Source organism: Liolophura sinensis, chromosome 1 (assembly GCF_032854445.1).
Source record: "Liolophura sinensis isolate JHLJ2023 chromosome 1, CUHK_Ljap_v2, whole genome shotgun sequence".
NCBI classification, from domain to species: Eukaryota; Metazoa; Mollusca; class Polyplacophora; order Chitonida; family Chitonidae; genus Liolophura; species Liolophura sinensis.
This window is the reverse complement of record NC_088295.1, coordinates 29,364,404-29,391,758: the sequence shown is the minus strand read 5'-3', so window position 1 is coordinate 29,391,758 and position 27,355 is coordinate 29,364,404. Positions and strand designations below refer to the sequence as shown.

The following is a 27,355-nucleotide window of genomic DNA, read 5'->3' as shown; positions in this document are numbered from 1 at the left end:
ACGTATTATGAATTAAAATGCTCCATTATTCAAAATTTGAAAGTGAACATAAAGTCTGCGACTATATATACATACACAGAAAAAATGATATAGGACACAGTTATCACAGAAAGTATGTAAAAAATTCTATAAAGTTTTGGAAGCCGAGAAGATGAAGTTCAGCAATGGGGATATGGCACTGACAAACAATTCACTACGAGTAGCCATGTTGTAGACGCCCCCATGAACTTGATGAATCACTACCGATGAAAGCGTCAAGCGAATAAAAAAAACTATTGGCTCTCGATTGTCAGTGTGGTTTCTTATAGTGAATAAACAGATATCGATGCAGTAAATTGGATCTTGCGGTTAGTTTAGATGTTCAGCTGATGAATTTTGAACCACACATTTATGAACAGGGAACTGAGAACGGCTGTGTGTCTCATCATGTGTAGAAGTTGGACAGGATACTGCAGTAACTTGTCAGGGTGAGCTAGCAAGAAAAACGTCTCGGGAGAGTCATTGTTTGAAGAAAAATATTGCATTAATTTTCCTTAGCAAAGTCAGATTTGTTACGAAAATATCTTCCCAAAATCTGAGGGTCTGTCATCAATCGGAAGGTCTTGCTATGTTCGGTAAATTCCTTAAAGTCGGTACCTCCAGCTAGGCCAAATGCTTACATCCTTGCAGGAAGAGGAGGAGCAGGACAGCCAAAAAACAACGCTTGTGTCCTCGAACATAGCACTGACCGAGCGCCAAACTAAAAGAAACATCAGCCCCTTGAACATGGAACAGAGCTGATAGGCCAACTCTTTGGCTGGGAAATCAGACGGTTTTGTTTGTATTTTCACATCGCTTATTATCGATGGTACCGGAGGTTTTGTGACATTACTCTAGATAGCTATAACATGACAAAATGGCGTCACAAAATGAGCGGCTAGGGACTGACGACTGTTTGCTATTTATTTTGTTGATAAGTGGTGTATATTTTAAAAAATTTTTGAGAACACTTCTGGAATACTACTTTATTAATTAATTCAGCTTTAGTTGCTCACTTCATGTTCACTTTATTCTTCACAAATGTCAAAAATAACACAGTCATTGACGCCGACTGAGTTCAAGTTAAAATTTAATACGACACTTACTGTAGAGAAACCATTATAATAATAATCAATAATAATAATCAATATTTGCAAATTCATGCTTTCATGTTAGGTGTTTGTTTTAACTTATAAAGCACCATTTTCTTTTCTATTAATGATATCACTCAGAGTAAAACAAAGATCGACATCGTCCCATAATTCCAACAACTACTCACTAGTACTGCTACTTCCGGTTTTCCGGTTGTAAGAACTGCGAACTCTCGTCGAGCTGACTCTGGTATGACCACTTCGGCTGACTCTCTCCTCACGACCACACAGGTTCTCTGTCACGGACGCCGGACAGTTCCAACTACCATCCTCATTGCACATACACCGGAACCGGTAGCAGCCTTCGTCAAAGGTGAAAGATTGACTGGTGGGGTACTGCTTGTTGTTAACCTGACAAAACTGCGACAATGGTTCACGTGTGTCCACAGAACCTCCTGTCCTAGTGTAACCAGTGCCAGTTTCCAGTCTGGTCCGTGATACAACTGTCTTCCCTGATCGGCTCACCTTGTCGGTTCCACCGCAAAGGTTTACAGTGCGTTCGGCTGGGCATTCCCAGCTGCCATCTTCGTTACACACACAGTTGAAACGATAGCAGGCTTGCTCGAAAGTAAAGCTGCGTCCTCGAGGGTAGGACTTACCACTCACCAGGCAAATATTAACACTGTCGATATCTACCAGAAAATACGAAGGTATATAATTATCAGTACGGATAGTACAAACAGTATACAGACAACAATCAAAGATGGTAAGACCATAATCCACGTTCAAAACAAAGAAAGTTTGAAGCATGCAAACAAATCCCAACATAACATAGGTGTTTATTGAGGTACATGTGAAGGTACATGTGTCTAAGTCTAGATAGTGGTGTTGTGTTCTTAGGCCTGTTTAAAGCTCGTTCGCATCTTGCGACTTCACATCCTGCGCATAAACTGCACTCTTGGAATCTAGTTGCATTAGCTTTCATGCACGTTGGGTTTCTCTATTTCTTGTCTTTGTATACTCCAGACAATTCCTCCCCCCCCCCCCCCCCACCACCACCTCCATCACCACACACACACACACCCCGCTACGGAACTGTACGCGGTTTACCTAAAGAATCACTTTATTACGTAGAATTTGTATCAAATAAACCAAATAAATAAAAAAGGATACCTTGACCATCGATCCCTGTGACCAATGACCTTCCGGACTCGATCCTGCGTCTCGTCACGATAGTCTGACCTGACCGGCTCACTCTCTCTGTGCCTCCACACAAATTCTCAGTGTTTTCCGCTGGACAGTTCCATCTTCCGTCCTGATAGCACTCACAGCGGAATCTGTAGCAGCCTTCTTCGAAGGAGAAAGCCCTTCCCCGGGGGTAGGACTGACCATTTACCAAACAGATATCCTCGGCGTCCGTGCCCACTAGGTAAAAGATAGACAGCATCATGATTTATATGCTTCATAAGTTAAACAGGGTTAAACTAATATTTACTTCGGTATATTTCAAACAGAATGGACACAAAACAGGTCAAGCGTCACATTTTTACCGTTACTACGTTTAAACTTCCATTTCGGTCATTACTTAAAAATAATGTACGAAATAGATCTTAGTGAGCTACATGGCCAAGTACATTTGCATGGCCAAATCTCATTAATTGTTATTATGCAGTGTGCACGAGATAACGGACTATTAGATTCGAGAGCTCGAATGAAAATCTCTTATACGATAAAATTTTGGATGTTTGTTGGTTTATGTTTTCATGCGCACAACATAAAAAAAACTCTGCTTGAACTTTTTCCCCATGCAGTTGTCTTTTTTTTATTCGAGAATTTTGTTTCAGGATTCGACTCTCATACGACTCCGTAAGTTACATTTCTGTTAATCTGTGGTAGGCTTACCTGCGATTCCAGTGCCAACAGAACCCCCGGTTCTTCGATAATTTGTTCCACTCTCCACTCTGCCAGACCTGATCACTGTCGTTTTGCCACTACGACTGATCCTTTCTGTGCCACCACAGAGGTTCTGTGTGTCTTGGGCAGGGCAGTTCCAACTGCCGTCCGAGTGACATATACATCTGAACCGATAGCAGCCGTCGTCGAAGGAGAATGGTTGACCCCTAGGAAAAGGTTGCCCGCTCACCAAGCAAATGTCGTCAACGTCGGTTTCCACTGAGGATTGTAGAATAAAACCAAGGACACTGAAGAAAAGCTCACAGAAAATTTTCTTCTGTGAATTATTATTATCACTAGAGATATTGTTTTAATTCTTGTTTAGTTTATTTTGTTGTAAATAAAAATTTGGCTGTCTTTAAATGCTCTTGATGTTGTCTTAAAGCTCTTTTCCCGATACCAAAGTATCAGTAGTGAAAGAAAAACATCTATTTCCTTTTATAACGTTTTCGATACCATGGAAAATGGGCAACCCCTAAAGAACATGGCAAGCATTGTATGTTTGAGTAATTTATCCAGTTAAGAACCATGGGAGGGAAGTTCCATATAATGGCAAACATTATATGTTCGAGTAATTCATCTACCGAAGAATTATGGCAATGGCTGTATGTTCGCATAATTTATCTACCGAAGAACTATTGCAAACATATGTTCGGGTAATTTATCTACCGAAGAACCATTGCAAACATATGTTTGGGTAATTTATCTACCAAAGAACTGCTGCAAACATATGTTCGGGTAATTTATCTACCGAAGAACCATTGCAAACATATGTTTGGGTAATTTATCTACCGAAGAACTATTGCAAACATATGTTCGGGTAATTTATCTACCGAAGAACCATTGCAAACATATGTTTGGATAATTTATCTACCGAAGAACTATTGCAAACATATGTTCGGGTAATTTATCTACCGAAGAACTATTGCAAACATATGTTCGGGTAATTAATCTACCGAAGAACCATTGCAAACATATGTTTGGGTAATTTATCTACCGAAGAACTATTGCAAACATATGTTCGGGTAATTTATCTACCGAAGAACTATTGCAAACATATGTTCGGGTAATTTATCTACCGAAGAACCATTGCAAACATATGTTCAGGTAATTTATCTACCGAAGAACTATTGCAAACATATGTTTGGGTAATTTATCTACCGAAGAACCATTGCAAACATATGTTCGGGTAATTTATCTACTGAAAAACTGTGAAAAACATAATATGGTCAACTACTTTCTTCCCCATGGGAAAGATTGTACACTCGACTAATGTACACCAGCCCCCCCCCCTCCTCTCCCCTCCCCTCGAGAAACAGTGTATAATCGACTAATTTATTCCACAAAGAACTATGGAAAATATTGTATCCTCGACTAAACTATATGCCATATGGAATTATGGCAAACACTGTATGCTAGACTAATTTGTTCCCTTAAGAACTATGTGAAATATCGCATGCTCAAAAAAATTCCATAAAGAACAATGTGAAACATTGTATGCTCGACAAAAAATAGGTGGAAAATATTGCATCATCTTGGAGAACTAGGAAATACGAGAAATATTGAATGCTCGATTAGTTCATCCCCTGAAGAACGATGGGAAACATTGTATGCCCTGCTGAGGTGTGCCTTGATCAATTCAGCGGGCTATGCTGGGCTATTGTATCATTTGAAGAACCATGCGAAACATTATTTGCTCCAGTAATTTTCTCATCCTTTAGCTAGTTTTCAGATTACCTGATGTTCCTGTGCGCCTTCTCTCAATCCTCTCTGTTCTCCGGGATTCCGTCCTACGGGATTCCGTCCGGGTGTTTCCGTCCCGTTCTGAACACAGATTATCCGTGTCATCCGCCGGACAGTTCCAACTTCCGTCATCGTTACATATACAGTTAAACCTGTAGCAGTCTTGGTCAAAAGAGAATCGCTGACCTCGCGCATAGTTCTGTCCCTTGACCACGCAAAACCCTGCCCTTCCATAAGTGTCTGAAAATGTACACGTTTTGAGACGTGGTTAATATTTATAACACATTCATTTTCTGTCATTTTATAGGCTTGTCATACAGTGTGCCGGCCGAAAGATGGTGGTTACCTCCACTTTCTACCTCCTGGCATCAATCAATGAACTTGACTCGTTGCCATAGATTTAACTATTTAAAAAGTAACTGATTCAATGACTTAGGACTCGTAGCTCGTTTGCTTTGTTTACTTGACCGACTCGTAGGGTGGACAGACGAAACCGGTCAGCTTGAGTTCGGCGGTGACTTTGAACGTGTTTGGAGGTGTCACATAGAGCACACAGTGCAACGTGTGAGTTGACAATACCGGGATAGCAGATACAGAGATATGGCCCCACGTCATGAATTTGGATATGAAACCTTTCTTGGCTGTAAAACCAAAAAATTAGCAGTAGATGCAAGACATACAAGTCTACACTTAACCTGCAGTTCTTCTTCTGTATGTGCCACTTTCGATCCTAGTTGTTCGTCGAGTTTCCGTTCTCCTGCTTTCCGTTCGAGTGTTTCCGTCTCGCCCGGAACATATATCCTCAGAATCCTTTGCTGGACAATTCCAACTTCCGTCATCGTTACACATGCAGTTAAATCTGTAACAGCCCTGGACGAAGGAAAATCTCCGACCCCTCACATAGGTTTGACCTTTCACTGTGCAATAACCTTCCCTTCCCGAGCCGCCTGTAATTGCAAAGTTTCGGACAAAATATGAAACAGCATATTGACAATATAAATAAAAAATTTTTATTATCGTAAAAGTAGAACTAAATGAAGACAACTCCGCGGTTGCCATTTATGACTGAATCATACTTACTGAAAAAAATGCTTGTTGTTTCAAAACACAGAAAAGAACGATAACTTCACCTGGAGCAGTTCTTCGTCTGTATGTGCCACTTTCGATCCTCGATGTTCTACGGGTTTCCGTTCTTCGAGTTTCCGTTCGTGTGTTTCTGTCTCGCCCCGAACATATATCCTCGGTATCCTCTGCTGGACAATTCCAGCTTCCGTCATCGTTACACATGCAGTTAAATTTGTAACAACCTTGATCGAAGGAAAATCTTCGACCTCTAACATAGTTCTTTCCATTAACCACGCAATAACCATCTCGTCCGGAACCATCTGTGAATATAATTTAGAGAAAAAGGATGATTCAAAATAACACATACATGTATATCAAGCTGCAACTGGGACAAATGCAAACAAAATCACACATAACGTATTCAAAGTTACGTACTGTCTATCTGAACGTCAACTACGCGCTCAGGATGTATACGGTACATAATTTCAGGTAAATGAAATCATATCTTATGGGCAAAATTTTGGAATTCGAAAATACAAATATGTTTCAACAAACACGCGAGGGCCTATATAGAAGATTGTGGTTTACAGAGACCAGAGTATTCAGTTAGCTTTTTTCACAGTTCCATATGCAAAATAATACGTACATATGAACAGGTGTTGACATTTAATACAACTATTTTGTCATAAAATACTTTGCTTTTAATTTACGCTCACTTTGCAAAAATGATTACCGCTGATTTAACAATTCATCGCCAAAATAAGCAAAAATGGTTTAGCGCCTGTAGTCATTATGATGTAAATTGGTAGAATTTAAAAACATTCCTTATCATACATTGTTTCATGCTTCATGGATTTGCATAACATTGAAAACAATGTTCTTCTCACGATTGGGGATAATATTCTTAACTCCAGTCACAAACACAGCAGACCTGGGACTGTTCGTCTTCTGTACGTGCCACTCTCAATCCGCGTTGTCCTGGTTTCCGTTCTCCTGGTTTCAGTTCGTGAGTTCCCGTCTCGTCCGGAACATATATCCTCGGTATTCGCTGCTGGACAGTTCCAGCTTCCGTCATCGTTACACATACAGTTAAATCTGTAACATTCCTGGTCAAAGGAAAAACTCCGTCCTCGCACGAAGTTTCGTCCATTAACAACGCAGTAACCAGAAACTCCGGAATCATCTGGAAAGAAAGAATTGAACATTTGTCCCAACAGAACGTGGATACATGTACAAGTGTGAAGATATCACAAAACGTGTTCCTTTACATTTAATTGCAAGAAAATACAAAACTGAATTGAAATTTACGGAGATAACAAAGATCTGTGTAAAATATGAAGAGTGTGGTAGAGGGTACAACATGGATTAGAACGAAAACATCATATGAAAATAGGGTATGCGCAAGTCCAAGTTTTAAATAAAATATCACATCATTTATTTCAATATTTACACGGGATAGTAGACGACCCAATTGACAGGACTTAAAATATGATGTCATTCCCTCAAGCCTCTAAGAGTTTTTATCTGGATATTGTCTCTTCCATTTTACCTGTTCACAAATTAATATTTCACAGAATTGCTAGAAGTGTTTAAGTGCCTCCGCTCCACCTCTCCACGCAGCCGATCTGCCCCTAACCAATGAAGTCGCAGACTCGAACCCAACATGATGATTCGGTTGCAGTCTTAAGGCAGAACGATTATCAGATATATACCTATCCAAGGTGGCGAGTGGGTGTATATGCCGGGCATTTATTGTTCTCCAAATAATAACGCTGCCTTGTAAGTGAAATATTCTTGAGCCCAATATGAATTAATAAATAAATCATATAACTTCGAATCAACCTGCAGCCGTTCGTCGCCTGTAAGTGCCACTTTCGATCCGCGTTGTTCGAGTTTCCGTTCTACTACTTTCAGTTCGTGAATTCCCGTCTCGTCCGGAACAGATATCCTCGGTATTCGCTGCTGGACAGTTCCAGCTTCCGTCATCGTTACACATGCAGTTAAATCTGTAACATTCTTGGTCAAAGGAAAAACTCCGACCTCGCACGAAGTTTCGTCCATTAACAACGCAGTAACCAGAAACCCCTGACCCATCTGGAAGTAAAGCGTTATAAAGTTGTCAAATAGAAACTGAGATAAAATACACATTTGCACATCAATGTCACAAACCTGTTACTTATTACTGAATTTTATTCCCTTTGCAAGAAAGATATACATAAAACGAAGTGACATTTAACGACATCGCGAAGTATAAAATAGGTGAAGTGTATATTTGACTGTGTAGCAAAGCTTACAAATAAGGAGATAATGATGCACCAGGGACTGTACACAACCCTAACATCTTATCATACAAATATAAATTTAATATGTTATTGATTCAAATCTGTTCTTTCTAATAAAATAATTAGCCGAATATTTCAAATGAATATGCCATAGGAGCCCTCATTATCGTTAGCATATTCTACTCCAGCCTTCTGCTCCCTATACAGTTGTTCTGCCACAGCCCTATAGGGTTTCAAGTTCGAATCCAGCATGCTGGATCTGCTACAGGTTTTATTTAATATGATAGTCATATTTACCTGTCGAAGGCCGATAGCACTTCAGTTTATCTCAGAAACAAACCTTGACAATAAGTGAAATGTTTTGAGCATGCCGTTTAAACAAAGAGAAATAAATAAAAAAATTTCTTATCAACCTGCAGCCGTTCGTCGCCTGTAAGTGCCACTTTCGATCCGCGTTGTTCGAGATTCCTCTCTCCTGGTTTCCGTTCGTGTGTTTCCGTCTCGCCCGGAACATATATCCTCGGTATCCTCTGCTGGACAGTTCCAGCTTCCGTCACTGTTACACATACAGTTAAATCTGTAACAGTCCTGGTTGAAGGAAAACTGTTGACCTCTAACATAGGTCTGTCCATTGACCACGCAATAAGCATCCCGTCCCGAACCGTCTGTAAGAACAAAGATTCGGACTTAAAAAAGCATTACACCGCATGATACTTATAGTTTCTCCTTTGAATCAAGAGATTTAATAATCCATTGCTCTAGACAAGCAGAAGAATATACCCACTCAGGCAAACGCGACAGGGGGAATTTATTTATTTATTTGATTGGTTTTTTTTATTCCGTACTCAAGAAAATTTCACTTATAGGACGGTGGCCAGCATTATGGTGGGAGGAAACCGGGCAAAGCCCGAGGGAAACCCACGACCATCCGTAGGTTGCTGAAAGACCTTCCCCATGTACGGCCGGAGAGGAAGCCAGCATGAGCTGTACTTGAACTCACAGCGACCGCATTGGTGAGAGGTTCCTGGGACATAGTGCTGCGCTAGCGCGCTAACCAACTGAGCCACGGAGGCCCCTAATGACAACAGCGTACATCACTCGGTGTTCCCAGGCGGTCACCCATCCAAATACTGACCGAGTTCGACGTTAGCATCGGTGACGGAAATTTCTTACAAAATTAATAAAGCATGTCGCGAGATATAGCTTATTTGCTTTTTCTCTTTAACTTACTTTTCAGTCATCCATACACGAGTCAAGTTTCAAGTGCCCCTATATATTTTTATTTTCAATTTCTTAGTTCAGTTATGCTCATTCATACTTGATTGTCATAATAAAGTGCTTGATATGTAAGCCTACTTTCTCTTCACTCTTGCATTTCGCACACGCTCTTTGATTATTGTGCATAATGGTTTTTCATTCCACAGTGGTTATGGTTTACCTGCAGTGCTGACATATCTTCTGCTACTGTAGTAGTTACTGCCTGCTATTTTTTGGATATCAGTATCTGGGGTGTCCTCACACACCTTCTTGGTATCGCTCGCAGGGCACTGCCAGCTCCCGTCTGTCTCACACATACACCTGTACCGGAAACAGTTCTCATCAAATACAAATGGACGCCCCAGTGGGTATTGCTGTCCGTTCACAAGACAAAACTCGGCATCCGCTGCACTTATGCTGGCTGCAAATCGAAAATATGCAGAGGTATAAGTTGTATTAAGTCCGCTTTGGGAAAACAGTACACAGATATCGGAAACACCTAACTTTAATCAAGCAAGTTCGTGATGTCCATCAGCATTTATAAGATTACGAAGCCTACATCGGAAGATCAACCTTTCTGGCAGTAAGATGAGACGCATCATTAAAACAAGATAACATACCTGAAAAGCAGCACATGTTCTCTGGCCTCACCGGTGAAAGTTAAGTTAAATATTACAGAGATGGGCAACTGTAACTTTACCTTTTACATCTTATTTAACTGTTTCATATTTCACGCCGCAATACTCCATGATCTTTAATTTATTTAGCATCAGGCAAATTGGTGGGAACATCCCAGCACAGCAGAGGAAACCAGGCGCCAGATCAAACCACTGTTGTACGCTATACAACTATAGTTGGATTTAAACCTGGGACCTCGGTAGGCAAGGATTGCTAGACTCCTGAATGATGCCGGAAGCAACATGAAAGCTTACGGCTTTCATTCATGAATATCCCTCCATCTACACATGAAGTCTTATATTGAAAACAACAGTTGAATTTATATGTATGCATATGTGTGTATGTATGCTTGAGTTTTAACGTCGTACTTTTTCAATCATATGATGACGAGGAGTCATTAGGTGTGTATACATATAATGTGCCTTCTTGTGGCAGGCCGCCAAAGACTAATCATACCGCAGACATGCACCAGACATAACACCCCCACCTTAAAGTCTGACCCGACCGTGGGAGTGATAGGTATTATAAATGTCTTAACCGTGTTATTTATAGATCATATGTTAACATTTTGAATACTTAACATTTGATATGCTAAAAAAATTTAATCTCACGACAGTAAACAGCGTTTTAACTTAGCTTTGTGTGATCAGTGCTATAGCTAGCTTAATACAAAACCTGTTTTCTCCACCCGACTGTTCCTAATGGACGATCCAGAACCAGAGCTGCTCGTCCTTCCAGCAGTCTCCTGACCCCCACAGATATTCTCTGTGTCTCGCGATGGACAGTTCCAACTTCCGTCACGGTTACATATGCATCTGAACCGGAAACAGTCCTGGTCAAACGAGAAGGGTCTGCCACGAGCGAACTTCTTACCATCCACATGACAGTATCCAGCAGTGCTTGTTCCAGCCCCACCTTCGAGGTAAGCAAATCCCATATTAATTTACCCAAGTGTCAAGTCCTGAATAAAATCTGACATAAGATATAGACAAATATTGACAGAAGCTTTTGTGAAAGCCTAAGAAGTCGATTCCCTGTAACGGACAAATTTCACACTTTGGGTGTGCGTGTAGCTACGATGAGGAAGTTTCGACCTCATATCGCTTAAGGTAAAAAAAAGTGCGACGTGACCTGTCAAATGTTAGGCAACTATTTTTCATTATGTTTACTATAAATATGTAAAAAGAACGATGGAGAAAACTGAGGAGCTGAGCGTTTGTGAAGAATTCCCTGAAGTACAGAGGTGTCATTTCTGCAAACCAAGGTCACATTAAAGTAATGTCATCAAAAGTTGCCTAACATTTTTGGCTGGTCACATGACACAATAGGATTTTTTTTACCTTTCCCAACAAAAGAGTTCTCAATAAATAATTCTAGCCTAAAGTAATTTGAGCCTAATCTTTGTATTCTGGTGTTCAGTCCCGTCCTTGCCATGACGTTTTCCGAGCAAACTTGGAACGTATTATCCATGTCTTGGAGGAAACAATAGTTAACCCAGTTTGAACCCGAGTCGCCATTGCGCAGGAAATGGCTACCCCATTATGTAACAATGAAGGTTGTTAGACACTCGGTTAAAGTAGATAGTTTATCACGGCAACGTCAGTTTTAAATATACTATTTACCAGTAGACAAGAGGCCCGTTTCATGAAGCTCACTTGGTTAGTAAGCCCTAAACTTCCATGACAATGTATGTTATAGAGATATAAAGAGCACATAGCTACGGACAACTTAACACAAAGTAAGCTTCATGAAAGTCTAATAATTTTCTATTTTAGCTACACCATTAAGTTTGGATATCGGGAAGTGGGCACATGTTGTCTATGATTTCTGGGCCTACCATCAAATTTGGCGTTAAATATGATGCTACTGATGTCCTATCACACGAGCTTGACCACACACTGTGGCCTTGTTTACTGTTCTTCACATGAAAACAATATTTGACGACGTTTACGCACCTGACTCTGTCCGGCTAGAGTAAGACCCACTTGACCCTGACTCTCTCCAACTTGACCCTGACTCTGACCAACTTGACCGTGACTCTGTCCGACTTGACCCTGACGAGTATTCAGATGACCTACTTATCACGTCAGCCTCTCCGCAAATGTTTATGGTATGTTTAGCAGGGCACGACCAGCTCCCATCTGGCTCACACATACAGTTAAACCTGTAGCAATCTTGATCGAAGGTAAACTCCTTTCCTAAGGTATATTCTCTGCCTTCCACGATACACGCAGCCTTCGCCTGAGATATCGCTACAAAATATATACAGTATGCATCTTATGATACAGTATGAATACAATTGAAGTCAGTGGTTTGTGTATTTACTTTACTTTCAAATTAGCGTTTGAGCCACACTCAAGAATTCGTAACTCGTATGGCAGTTTGTTGATTCTATAAATGGAGGACGCAACTGCCATTGACCAGTTACATGCTTATTCAGAAAATAAGGTTTAGCCTATCCATCGAAACCTGGATTCGAAAATACTCTCACCGATCAAAGCTCTCTTTACCAGTGAGTTCAAGGCCTAGTATCACTCAGACACTAGATTCAATGAAAATAGGCAAATGGGATCCACCATTGGAAATACCTCTGTACAAATGTTCATATTAGACATAATGACCACATAGCAGTGGTTCAAATCAATTCGAAATCTTTGGTCATACTTCACAGGGGTGTGGTTTGATTATCTTTATATAGAACAAGTATCTTACTTTTCAGGTCATCACACTGGCCCTTTGATCATGTACTGTTTAATTCTGCAAAGCACTGTGGAAGCCAGTTAAGCTCATCATCGTTTTATACAATCCTATATGCCTTCTCTCGCCCCTATATTTGCATTAGCTTTTCTTGCAGTAGTGCTAGAGTAATCCATCGACCTTCGTCAATTACCTAACAACCCTCCTTACTTAAAGCCACAGCCGAAAGAGCAAGAACCTGCGACCTCATTTGTCACGGGTTTGGCAGTCGCAGTGAGCCAGGGCTTTACTCATCTGATCCAGAGAAGTCGCCTAATCTTTCGATATATTGCCAATATGTACAGCTGGGCGAACGAGGCCATTACGATAGAATACAATGGGTGTTTCTCTTACCTAAGACTAGAATACCTAGTACGGGTAGCAGAAGACGAACTGACTGTGAGGAAGCCATTATTTCTGAAGTCAGAAAAAACACACATTGTACAAACAGAGGAACAAATAACATGGGGGATTTTGTCCATGACAGAAACCTAAGATAACTTAGATGAACAGTCATCTGGCCACATCTGGACACGTCTACATCAACGTTATGTCACAGTTAACACAATAATAAAGTATGCCGATCACTCACAATAATAAAGTATGCCGATCACTCACAATAATAAAGTAAGCCAGTCAATCATCAGGATTATTTACCTAAATAATCATGATGATGACGAAATAAAGGTCGAAAGATTGATGTTTGCCAACAATGCATATTAAGTCCTTTCTCGGTGTGACCTGAATACTTCACTATAAAGTTAATCAGTGGATAAAATGAATTCTAAAACAATAAGTTGCACGACAGTTGCAATAATCTGAGCTATTTTATGAGAATATTTTGCATATAGACCCACTGACATTTGGTTCCTTATTAAGCTGTAACATTTAAGTGTGCAACACCCCAAGCCGCTTGTCTCTAGCAAAAATCTTATAGTTTGAACATGAGTTGACTGGAGATGAGATGAAGTAAGTTTGATTGTTTGTGGTGTATTTTACGGCCACAAGTGTAACAGAAAGGACACGTGATGTACGTTCAATTTTTCCAAGTGACCATGTTTTCCCCGTGCAGAAATGTTCTCAACAAACATAGAAACTTGAGTCTCGTTTGCTGAATCTCACAATAGATGTGTAGTGTGCATGATGATCAAAACAGATGTTAATTATGCTGCTATCATCTGGGTAACAATATAGAATGGCCCCAAAACACTAATTTGATAGTGATACAAATACTGAAATATACATGTCAAAATCGGCAGCGCTATGTCCCATACTGTAGCTGAGGCGCAACTTGTTACGTAGTCTATATCGCTGGTGTTTATGCCATCAACTGTTCCCCATCTACGTTACCCACACTTGAAAACCATAGAATACATTTGGATTGAGCTGGGAAGACGAATGCGGCAGATCAGTGAAAATCTGCATGTAACAAAAATTCCTTCAACGATGAGGACAAATTTTTGAACAGGATCTCCAGTATAGGGAGTCGTTTTCATGTCCGTCGAAATGACCTTTCTCGATAAACTGCTGCCGGTAACGTAATTCACTTGCCCTTTTTTATGTATTTCTACCTCGATGATAGCACCGTGCATGATAAGCATCTATTTTCATAAAATGCACGCTGTATTTCCTTTGTAAGTTTACAGTATTGTTGTGAACCGATATACATCTTATAAAAGTCACAGACTTCAAAATATTTCACCTATTTTTAGTTATCCTAAGCTGGACAATGCTAAAGTAGTAAGCACTTGTCATAGTTTGGTTGTTGACTCAGAGCACCACGGTCCCATCCATCCATCCATCCATCCATAATATACTAGGGCGGGGGCCTCCGTATTTGAGGTGATGAGTATGCCAGCCCGACGCAGTGCCATCACTCTTTATCGTCAACACTGTGCAATAACCCAAGAGCATCTCACCAATGCGATGGCCGTGAGTTCAAGTCCAGCACATGCTGGCTTCGTTTCCTGCCATACGTATGAGAACCTAACAACCTGAATGTAGTCGTGGGTTTTCCCTGGGATCCTGCCCAGTTTTCTCCCACCATAATGCTAGCCACTGTCGTATAAGTGAAATATCCTGAGTACGGCGTAAACCATTCATCAATTAAATAAATAAATAAATAAATAAATAAATAAATAAATATACAGGGACCGGTTGCACAAAAGTGTATTAACAGTTAATACCAGTGTTGTTAAATACCAAATAAATGGGAGTTTAGTCCAGCCTATACATAATACCGAGCTAAACTTTTAATGCACTTCTGGGTAACTGGACCATGGTCACTATCGTATACAATGCATGTAAAAAAAAACTGTTGAGTACCCCGTTAATGAACAATTAAAAAGAACCGTTAAGTCAGGTGTCCATAACGTATGACTTAATGTTGTGTCCTGTCTACATCACCGGATGAAACTTGTGCAGGGCCCGTGTCAAATGGTATGCAGAAGCCCTATATTTTAAAAAATACACATACATATTCGAACAAACTGTTTTTCTTGCATTGTAAAATTCATTTGCTGTGAAGCCATATCATAGGACAAAGACGTCTGTCACTTCACCAACAGTAGTATCTACAACTGTAGGTATACATTTCAATTGTCAGAAGCAGCAAAAGTACAATATGAAAGTCACATTTGATGGAAATGTTACCTGAAATGTACATTTCACGCAGAAGTGCATATCAAATGCTCATTAGGGTAAACTCAGTTTTCATCACTTTCAAACTGCACAAATTCTTTTACCAAATTCTTCACCAGGACTTGCATCTACTGAGGGGCCCTTTGCATATGCTATTTTTTGGTACTGGGTTATGCCGGCACTGTCTGTCTGGAGTCTTCGACATGATGCTTCACAGAGTAAGTACTTTAAATACGTCTGCTCAATGACCATCCAGTGACGGCAAACACTGCCGTGAAGTTACCGTTTTACATAAAGAATTAAGTCAAACAAACAAATAAACGAAGAAAATGCCGAGTCCAAATGATAACCTTCATGTTGTTTTGAAAACATCATATTTTTGTTACCTATAAAATCATGAACTAGTTCAGCAATTCCCTGATATTATTGACTTACGATTGGGAAAATTTGACCTTCGTCAAAACGGATTTGAAGTTAAAAGGTCATGTGTGGCGTGACCTATCATATAGACACAGTGTGCTGGCAATCTCGGGAGATAGCTTTTATGTACCAGAGGTTCGTCTAGAGTTCACTCGATCTGTCCACAATGACGGAATGAGAAATGATTGCATACACTAATGTCAGAGAACAACATTTTAAACAATTTTCAACAAGAGAACTAAGTGTGGTGATTGTGACTGCTAAATGGGAATGGAGTTGTATCTAGTGTATGTATGCAACAAAGTTCTCCGTTAGAATGAATGCGCACGGTTAACTTGGTCCCTGGATCTTCTAAACATGCCGTTGCATACAACTAGAATGGGCTATAGTCTTTATGCTTTAATCTGTAGACTTTTATGTAATAAGTAAGACACACAATATATAACACTGCAAACAAACGGAAAACATTACACTTGTTATGCTTTAAGCTTTATATATAACTTTGTATCTCCAAACAACAGAATGAAGCAAGCAATATCAATAATCTACATTTCTGAGAATATGTAAAAAGGAATACATATGGTGTACACTTACTCGTGTACATTTAGTCCTCCATGCGACTCCGCCTTTGTAGCTGCCCTGCGCTGCAGACCACTGACAATCACTTGACTGTGTTGTATTATCAGTTTAAAGTCAGCCTTTGTCTCACCAGACTCGAAGCGACAGGTAAGCGGAACGAATTGACCCGATAACATAGAGATAACTTCTTCAAGGTGACCCCGCATCCTAAGTCCAAACGTCCTTCACCTTGCTTTACATAGCGGTAATATTATAGGGTAAATATAGTGCAGTCACATAATCGGCCAAATTCATTTTACTTTAACACGGAATTTCCAATACGGCGGACATATGCTCTATATATATACTAACAAGTGCTAAGTTGCAACAGTTGTGATAACAGTTGCAAATAATCCGTGTCGTCTTGCATTCAGGCTCCTTTTTAAGTGAATGATCCGTGTTAAAACATAGGATGACAACAATTTGACGGACTCAACAACCGACTGAGCCAACTGTACAAAGCTATTATGTTATTTGTATCACTTCAATATGTGGTACAGTTCCGGTGCTCTCTTTAGAACATCGGCTCTGTGTAAAGAGGATATGCTCTATCATTTGCATTACATTAATATGTGGCACAATTAATGTCATGCTCTCCCTATCAAACCCTTCTGTGTATAGAGGATATACTCTATCATTTGCATTACATTAATTTGTGGCACAATTAATGTCATGCTCTCCCTATCAAATCCTTCTGTGTATAGAGGATATACTCTATCATTTGCATTACATTAATATGCGGCACAATTAATGCCATGCTCTCCCTATCAAACCCTTCTGTGTACAGAGGATATACTCTATCATTTGCATTACATTAACATGTTGCACAATTAATGCCATGCTCTCCCTATCAAACCCTTCTGTGTACAGAGGATATACTCTATCATTTGCATTACATTAATATGTGGCACAATTAATGCCATGCTCTCCCTATCAAACCCTTCTATGTATAGAGGATATACTCTATCATTTGCATTACATTAACATGTTGCACAATTAATGCCATGCTCTCCCTATCAAACCCTTCTGTGTACAGAGGATATACTCTATCATTTGCATTACATTAACATGTTGCACAATTAATGCCATACTCTCCCTATCAAACCCTTCTGTGTACAGAGGATATACTCTATCATTTGCATTACATTAACATGTTGCACAATTAATGCCATGCTCTCACTATCAAACCCTTCTGTGTATGAAGGATATACTCTATCATTTGCATTACATTAATATGCGGCACAATTAATGCCATGCTCTCCCTGTGAAACTACTCTCTGTATAGAGGATATACATGTACACCTGCAAAAAAAAAAAAGAGAAAGAAAACGACCTCTGTAATGTAAGTTAAATATTCTTGAATGCGTCATCACTGCTATCAAATATCAAAACAGTAAACAAGTGAGACTAGAGTATCTGTGGCTCAGAGTACTGAATGTATTTGACATACTAATAAAATACGTGCAATTGCATAATCTTGTACATGGGTAGGGCGTCCGCGTCGTAGTCGGGAGACCTCGGGATCAAACCCGATTCGGGGTCATACCTAAGACTAAAAATGGTACTTGCTGCTGCCCAGCTTGGCGCTCAGCTCTGATAGGTTAGAGCGACGAATCAGGACTGGTTGGTCCGTTGTTAGAATCATGTGACTTGCTGGGTGCCAAACTTTAGTGGCGGCAGCACTTTGGTACCATGAACTCGCCCTGTCACAAAGTAGACACATTATATGTACACACCTAATGACTCCTCGTCGTCATGTGACTGAAAAACTGTTGAGAACGACGTTAAATCCCAAGCATACATACTTAAACACACGTAATCTTCTACAGCATGTTATAATACTAGGCATTTCGCGAGAAGCATTCTGTCTCTCATTTTTGAGACATGGCACATCATTTTGACCATGGGCTTTGACATTTTGTCGAAGTATATCTCCAGGCTTACCTGTCTTTGCTGCTCTTCTTGGAGAGATGAAATTTTCCACAGGTACATTTTTGTTGTAAGTTTCCAAGCCAGGAAACCAGTTTATATATATTTCTTTCGATTCACAGATCGCAAACTCATATAATATTTGTTTTTACACCATACTGTAGAGCGAGTGAAAATCTACGAGTGAGCAACAGAAAAATATCAGGCCCCAGGGTTACCAAGAGACCTTAAACAAAATTTCAGATCATTTTAACGTTGTTATTTCTTAGGTAACAAGGTCAAACTGTTCTTGGAGAAAATTAACGCTGGGTAAACTATTCTAAAACAAATTTCAGCTAAAAGGACATAGAAGAGCCCACTAAGTTCAATGACTGACATTTTGTCTTATATCTAAGATCGTTTCATGATTGCGGGGCTAGGTTTACCGGTTGAGGAAATTACCGACCATCGTCTGGAGCATGGCAAACCGTCTGACGTAAAGCCGCAGTTTAACTTGCGGAAGCCTGGAATGCTTAACACTGTGGTTGTGAATTTGTTATTTCAGTATATTATTGGTATAAAATATGAAATCCGCTAAAACCAGTATCCACTGAGTTTTAATTTTCCAATTAAATTCTTGAGTAAGGTGTCAAAAGACAATGAAATAAACATAAATTGATTTTTCAGTTAGCTATAGATGACATGCATTCCAGTTTCCTGTGCCCGAATAAAACTGACCACCGCCTCTTAAGTGACAGATTCTGGAGTATGGCGTTAAAACACGCTGCATACAAATAAATAAATAAATAAATATACTGATTAAATAATTTCTTAACCTTGTCCCTTGACGCATTTGAAATCTATTTTACACTTGGTTGTGGTTTCCTGGTCAAGGTCCAACACATAAAGGTGACGCAAAAAGAAGTCGAGGTGACAGGCCTGCCGAGTGTACAACTGTACTTCTGATCCTGTTTGTTTCAATGATAACGGCTGCCATACGTAATAAATCAGAGAGCACGAAATTGACACACCTAATGACAAGATAATCAGAGTTATCAGATAATACCTATTTGACAATCCAGGATTATGCGTGAACTATTGACCTTGTCTCATCTTTGACACTCTGTTGTGTTCTTTTTCTATCTGCATCTGTATTCTTAGTGTAATGTAAATCCGTTAACCATAGGCAGGAGGTTTTATAGGAACAGCTATTTAATATTAATACATTGGTATCCATTACAGGAGAAAACAACGGCTGACTAAAATTTGTAATTCGCATGAAAAACAGTGTGTCTAAAACTCCGAGAAAATGCAATCTCAAATGACACTACTGTCACTTGTTTCTCGGTGTTTCGATGATACAAACAACACCTCACCACTGACAAATATAGAACAGGTCATTACATTTCTAGAACCTGGTATGCAATGGGTCAAGTTCCATGTTCTCATGTTCATTTACGGCAATCACCTTCAACGAAAGAACATACAACTCAATATTTCCACAGGTCAGTTAGACCTTTCTACATTAGTTTCCTGTAAGTATGATACATGTAGATATAACTTGAGAACGGAAGCGTGATAGCACATTTCATAACAAGTTTGACAGCAAATGCTACATACTAGGCATGATATTTTTTCACCTAAGGTCTACTGGCCCATTAAGTATACATAAAATTATTTAACTGATGTTTTATATACGCCGTGCTCAAGAAAATTTCCCCTATACGGCGGCGGCCATCATTATGGTGGGTGGAAACCGGGCAGAGCCCGGAGGAAACCGACGACCATTCGCAAGTTGAACTGGCCCCGATGGTTCAGTTGGGGTTTCGGGAGCAGTAGATCCAGGTCAATCCTGTGTTGGGTCACACCTAAGACCTCAAATGAGGAGGTTCTAACTTCTTCGCCTGTCGTTCAGCATTAAGGGGATAGTGCAATGACTGGTTGACCCGAATCAGGTGGCCTATAATGGCTCGAGTGGGGCCGCTTACTTCCGTTTGGTAAGTCGTCTGAGTGAAGTGGATAAAAGAACGGTGAAAATCCGTCCTGCAACAAGAAGGCACATTACACGTACATGCACTCAAAGAACTCCTTCGCCGTCATAACACTGCTGACGTAAGTTCAACTATGTTGAGCTGTGTTTTTTTTTTTTGTTTTTTTTTTCGATAAATTGGAGGGAAAACTCCATATTTTCTCTCCATTGCATGAGACACAATGGCGAGCAGCCGAAAGGATCGTGTCGTGTGTTTATCGGCTGCGCCTATTGCCATGTCTGTTCGGCGTAGAAGGCGTCTCATCATGAGAACAGTTTCTCTCTTTTGTCGTCATTTTGCCAGGTCATGTACTATAAGACGGTCACGTTATTTCCACACGCCCGCTGACTGACAACTTTCACTCAGCTTCACTCAACATGTTGACAAAAAATACACAAAAACATTTCCGATTTAACCTTGTTGGATGGTGTTGTGTGTTGTTGAAGGAAGTTGAGGAACCCGTGGAAACTACTCACCACGTCTCAACTTGTTCACTCAACTTTAAGTTGACTCTTGTTGAGTCAACAAAAGTTGAGTGATGTTGGATAGTCTGGACGGGGTTTAAGCACGCACTCACTCGCTCATTCGGAACTTGTTGGCACATTTTCTCACTTCCGGCCGTAGAGGAAGCCAGCATGAGCTGGACTTGAACTCACAGCGACTGCATTAGTGAGTCAGTCCACCGCGCTGGCATGCTAACTACTCGGCTAAGGAATCAACATTGACTGATTGATTGATTGATTGATTGATTGATTGATTTGAACGGAGTTGTACTAAAAAATACAGATATTTCCTACCACGGTGGCCAGCATTGTGGTGAGAGAAAACCGAGAAGAGCCTGGAGGTGGAGGGGAGGTGGGGGGGGGCATGGGTTGCTGGCTGACCTTCTCATGTGCAATCTTTGTTTACTAAGGATAAGAAAATCATGGGATGACCCACATTTTGGAAAAGTAGAGGCATATTATTTGCGAGTGGTAATCCAGTTAGTTTTGCGTTGTCGGGATCTCAGAAAAGGATATGATCACTTCTGTAATATATTTACTTTTATTTCATCTAGTTATCTTCATCCAGAATGATATTATTTTGTATGCTCCTTTACTTTTCCGGTGGACCCGTATTTTTACCAGGCGACCCTTCACAGGTGGTCAGTTCGCGCACGCCTCGATGACATAAGGCTATCACTCCTGTTTGTAAACAGTGCCCATTTCAAGGTGTTGTTTGGATCATGTCAGCCTCATTGTTATATAGTGGCACGATGATCACTGGAAGTGTTGGTAATCCGCTTACAAGTGCTCACAGACAGGACATTAATAATACTCGGTAATTACCCACTACCTATCAAAATATAACACCAAAAACAACAGGAATTATCCTTTCGCCTTTGGAGGCAGGGGTGCATGTTTTCTGACCCTCACACGGCTGCCCACCGAGAGTTGATCTCAGGTGTGAAATTAGGGTTAAAGGTCATAAAATCTGACGTTGGCACAATAATTGCGGGGTATATTTCCTGTGTATGTGGATATGTCAGCCACCCTGCTAGCAGCCACCATAGCAGCGAATTGCACCCACATTTTAAGCGTGAGAACTTCACTACAAGCTGAAGGCTACTGAAATAAAATTTGACCAGTAATTATCGAAAATAAAATATGATTCGTGGTAGCCGTAAATATTATCGAATATTTCGAAACTAAATGCAATCACTGACGTTTAAAACTGTTCACAAACATATATGATAATAAAACGCAGTAGTCACGAATGTTATATATGCATTTCAAATCCAAGTACATTTTGACTTAAGTGTTATATTTCATACATAAAAAATCTGAAATTACCTTTATTACATTTATAACAAGCTATGCTCATGTGCGGTTCCTGTCTGACACAATCATTTACAAGCATATGTAGATTTCTGGTTATCGTGTTTTATAGCCTTACTTGTATATAAGTTCACCTTATAGAGAACCTCTAACCATCGAGGTTATTAAGTACACATTCTTTTTTTTTAAAGCAAAGCTGTGATTTTTTGAAGTGAAAAATGAAATAGGCCTATACGCATAATGCAAAACCACATAGATAGCGATGCGAATAAATCTCCCGAGTTGTTATGGACAAACAGATTGTGTGTCATACATTTTTCAATATAAAATGTGCTGCAGTGCCAAATTTGTTCCGAAATTCATTGTTTGTTGCTCAACACTAAATATGGGTATATGAGAATGGTGGAAGCAGGATTTGGTGGAAGGGTGGTGATATAGCTATTCATCGTATCAAAGTTTATGTCAGAGCCTTACTGTTGTGTAGGTTTGAGATGCTCTATAATATTTCTCACTGTGCTTCATATGACTAATGCATGCCTCAAGAAACATGTGATTGTCGAGCATGCTGTTTCCGACACGTGAGTCAGTGAAGTTTGTATTAATTTGCAGTTCTCTGAATGACTGTGTATGATGTTTCGTCGAAGAGGTGAATATCGTGTCAGTTTCGCCATAGACAATCAGTTGTGATTTCAAAAGGACAAACGAACACATGGCTGAACAGTTGTCCCCCATGTCATCTGCTAGCGAAGGTGTCCCGGAAGGTAGTAATTTTCTTGTTAAGCCGTCAGGTAAATTTGACCAGAGTTGTGGAGATGGGCGGACAGATTTAAGCGAAAAGTGACGGCCAATTTTGTTGGCGTTTAAGCCGGAGGTATCAATGAACGGTCGCGTCAAAGCCTGATGTGAAATCGACACAATAGGCGAGCAGTCTCGACTGGAGGATGTCCGTTTCGCCGCACATAGATAACTCTACTGATACCTTTTTTCCGTCGGGCCAGCACAACGCGGTGCCTTGTTCAGGAACAGCTCTTAGCCACAATAAACAAGATTTAATCGCGATAGACCGAGAGCCTTACAAGGTTGCCTTTGACAGCTTTGACTGGAATTACACTTTAAGTAAATAAAACCATGTTTTTCAAACGCAGTTCAATTTCGTTACAAATCGACTATGTTATCGCGCAAATCGGGACCTAGACTACAAATTACTCTCGCCCTGTATATTGTGATGCGTGACTGTAGGACGACTCACTGGTGCTTGTTAACATGCTCTTGGAACAATCAGGAACAACACCTATTGTAATACGTCTTCTTTATCCAAGCAACAACTAAGTGATAAGAAGTTTTGTATCTCGTTTTATTTTTCTTCAGCAGAAATTCTGATGTTTCCTGTGGATAATGCAAGATGATTATATGGCTTCTGGCTCTCGTGACTAACTCGAGGAATGCATATCAGATTATGAGATACTGATAAAATGACAATCAGATTCACTACAGGCATGGCGGAGAAAGCAGAAGTCATCCATGCAACCTTGACCTTCTTGATATTGTATTCCATAATTCAAATATACATATCCGTTAGATATTGACACTCAACACATATTTCCTCGAACAAAAACGTCACCAGTTTCTTCTACCCATACATTTAATCACCTTTACATAAAAATATATTTTTTCATTCCCCACATATTTCTGTTCATATATGTATAAAAGCACAAACATATTATTCTTGAGTTCAAACAATCCAGTTTCAAAGTTTATTTTAGTGTACACAATGTGGGCGAAAGAGTTCAAGGTTCGGCACACACTAACATTTGTTCATATTTTGCTTTGAAAACAGCTCTTATTCGGTGACCTGAATGAGATGAAAGCAAAATTCGTCATCTTATCCTTGTTGTTTATGTATAGACTTTACACGTTCATGGTTTGGAGTATTTCAGTTTGTCTTCACCTATACTCATCTTGCTCTTACGATAGTCATAAACAGAGCTCCCTGTATCCGTTGAAACTGTCGTAGTGAAGTAATACATGCTAAGTTGGATATCTAAAATACCTTTTGACTGGTAAATATATATCTAACATTTCGTGAAGTTTTTAAAATAAATGGTGAATGTGAGTTTATTTGTTAATTCATTCTGATTTAGCTATGAAATAAATAATATTCTGGTTACACGACGTTTGTCAGGTTTACGAGAGGAGCAAACCAATTTACGAGTCCGGAGAAAAAACACCTGATAACCCCCCCTGGCTAAATAAGGGCGACATAAAACGTATAGCTCACAGCCTGAGTTAGTAGTGCGATAATTATTGCGGAAACCTAATAGAACTAACATGAAAATCATGGCATATAAATAAACTCAGTCAGTTTAGGATGAATTGCTTTTTGTTGCAAAACCGTGTATTTGTTGAAATTATTAACAGGGATTTTCATAAAACGTGCCACTAAAATGCCTCAGAGATACAATATGTATAGGGGCGTACATGTAACTCAAAGGAAATTAAATCTTTGAGAAATAAAATTAACATAATAGTTTTATTTTTGACCCACTTTATAGCTTCATATATTTATCAGGATATTAGTACTTTAAGGTTCAGTGGTTTATCGTAACCACCTTCATAAATTACGTAATAACAGTGACACTTTTCGAAAAAACTTGTGATATTTATGAAATCCGAAAACTTTTCGTATATTGGAAATTAAAGTTTTAAATGAAACAAGCTTGCCACGTGCCGTTTTAAAAATTGCCGCAATAGAACTGGCAGATTCGGTCCAGACAAAATAACTTCCGCATGGGTACGTGCATTGATCTGGAGACGTGCCCTGGGGGCTATTCCTGACGTGCCTCTCCTGTCATGTCTTTCTAGGGCCAGGGGTACCTTATTACGACAGACCTTACGACGCCGACAGAAAGCCAGCCTAGCTCCCATAATTGATAATGTGCAGACAAAGTCAAGTGACTTGAACAAAACTTTTAAAGGCCAAGAAAACACTGGAATGAAGTACATAACAAAAAAGACAATTGAACACTGTCCAGGAAAATAGTTCTATTTACTATTTTCTATATTTTTTACCCTGTAAAACAGTTTTAAAACATCAGATGCTCTGGTGGTTTTGACCCAGACGTCACGTCTATATTTTTGGCTTGAAATACATGTAGTTCGTGTCAAGGTCCATCCGCCGAATGCATCCTTAGGTCTGTATGTATATATATTTTCAATGATGAAATCTATTAGTCTATATGTGTTAAGTGGAAAAAACATGAAGTCTTGTTAATGGTCCAAATATTGTCAGGAAAAAACACCGTAACGTTCGCAGTTTCAAATGTGGTTTACTATGATGAAAAAAGTTTAAAATAATAAATCAAACTAATTTTATGGACAGCGTTCAATGCTTCTTTATTTGACCTATATACTTTACATTAGTGTTTTCTTTGCCTTTAATTTAATATTACGATTGATGAAGTCAGCAAAGTGTATATCATCAAAGTGTATATATAGAGAATGGAAGCATTCCCCTTGAAGGTATCAGATTGGACTGTTTTCTAAGGAAGTACTGTAGGCCTACAGCATATATACATGGACTTGTGGTACTGTAATGGATATATCCAGAGATTATCATTACTGCTGTACAGGTCTATAACACGTAAATATACCATAAAACCATCAACCAGTTTTATTGTTTAGCTATTCACTCGGCAAGACAGACATTACTTTGAAGAACTGCGAATTGCGTGAAATTTCGAATTGCTTTGCATCACTCTATCAACATAAAATCTTTTTTTAACATGGTAAATGCAGATCTACAGATTTAAAAAAAAGTTGAGAAATTTAAGCAATGGTATAAGTAGAGAATAGGACGCCCACGTCGTGTATGCCAAGTTCTCAAACTTCAGACCTTCAACACAAAGAAATGCGTGATTTTCAACGTAAGTATTTCTACTCACCGCTGCAAAATGCAGGTTCATCACCCAGAATGCTGTCGTCACGCAATGTTATGCAGCGTATATATAATGGGGTATTCTTGAGTAAGGCGTAAAAACACCAATCAGATAAAGCAATACATATATAATTTGAGATTTTCCGATTGAGCTTAACTGATTTTACCCAGCAAAAGTCGAAAATTGCCAGAAAGGGTTACATTACGGATGAAGTCAAATCTGTATGGTCGGATATATAATGGGATGTCTGGGTTTAGCATATCACATGACCGTGATGTCAGCAACATCTGTTTAATTACATCTCAGCTAATCGGCTTCCGGATGTCACTGGCTAGATACTAGTTCATTGGTGACTGACCAGTGGCAAGATTACCCTGGCAACTTAACTGTCGAAGTATACATCTGTTAGATGGGCCAAATGAATAATTAGTGAACAATGCACGTGTACATTTAGCTATAAAACTTCAACGGGATAGCGATATTAAATAAGGCATTCACTTAAGACATTTTAATGATGTTAAAATCTCCAAAGACATTCAGTACTATTTTATGGAACGTAATTGGTGCTATAAAATACAGTGTACTTCTTCGTTTCTTCAGCTGATCACCTTATGGACACAGGTGTGTAAGGTGTAAAGGGATAATTCATATATCGCGCGAGTACAGATGCACTTAAAAAATTAATCTGTTAATTGTAACAGAGAGTTTGTTGTCTAAGTGATGCTAGAATGTATTCTGTTATTATAACATAATACTGTGCCATATTCAACATCCTGTTAGTCTAAAAGAATCTCTATGTTGAATTAACAGAATATACCCATGTGTCATATTTAACAGAATAATCTGTTACAACTGCAGAATACATTCTAGAATCTCTCTGACAACAGACTTTCTGGTATAATTAACAGATTCAGTTTTTCAGTGTACGATTTGCGAGTACATACATGTATATGTAAACGACAGGTCGTTCGTTAAGCCTTACAAATCACTAAAGATGAATATGGACACATACGGACGTTCTTTAACCCCACAAAGATTTCGAAAAATTTGTTGAGCCACTTTTAGACACAATATTAACATCTCAAAACATTATTAATTCTACATAATAAAATATATTTGCCCACTGTCATCTGACAACGGAGATAGTGTTTCATTTAGCTACCG

The 27,355-nt window shown here is 39.4% G+C and overlaps 1 protein-coding gene across 5 annotated transcripts in view; it reads right to left on the bottom strand.

Annotated features, from left to right (window-relative positions):
- Positions 1 to 16,568, bottom strand: part of LOC135482358 (uncharacterized) — a 32,082-nt gene extending 15,514 nt beyond the window's left edge. For 3 of the 5 annotated variants that reach the window (XM_064762296.1, XM_064762300.1, XM_064762299.1), the window contains exons 1-14: positions 15,476 to 15,506; positions 13,178 to 13,240; positions 12,043 to 12,339; positions 10,763 to 11,002; positions 9,591 to 9,830; positions 8,566 to 8,817; positions 7,713 to 7,964; positions 6,802 to 7,053; positions 5,936 to 6,190; positions 5,501 to 5,752; positions 4,800 to 5,045; positions 3,012 to 3,281; positions 2,283 to 2,534; positions 1,298 to 1,801 (exon numbers count right to left, since the gene is read on the bottom strand). In XM_064762296.1, coding sequence (XP_064618366.1) covers positions 1,298 to 1,801; positions 2,283 to 2,534; positions 3,012 to 3,281; positions 4,800 to 5,045; positions 5,501 to 5,752; positions 5,936 to 6,190; positions 6,802 to 7,053; positions 7,713 to 7,964; positions 8,566 to 8,817; positions 9,591 to 9,830; positions 10,763 to 11,002; positions 12,043 to 12,339; positions 13,178 to 13,240; positions 15,476 to 15,488 — 3,388 coding nt within the window. In that variant the 5' untranslated portion in view covers positions 15,489 to 15,506. Of the gene's footprint in view, positions 1 to 1,297; positions 1,802 to 2,282; positions 2,535 to 3,011; positions 3,282 to 4,799; positions 5,046 to 5,500; positions 5,753 to 5,935; positions 6,191 to 6,801; positions 7,054 to 7,712; positions 7,965 to 8,565; positions 8,818 to 9,590; positions 9,831 to 10,762; positions 11,003 to 12,042; positions 12,340 to 13,177; positions 13,241 to 15,475; positions 15,507 to 15,567; positions 15,699 to 16,477 lie in introns of those variants that run through there. The other 2 variants (XM_064762297.1, XM_064762298.1) reach the window with 2 other exon arrangements.
- Between the last annotated feature and the right edge of the window lie 10,787 nt (positions 16,569 to 27,355).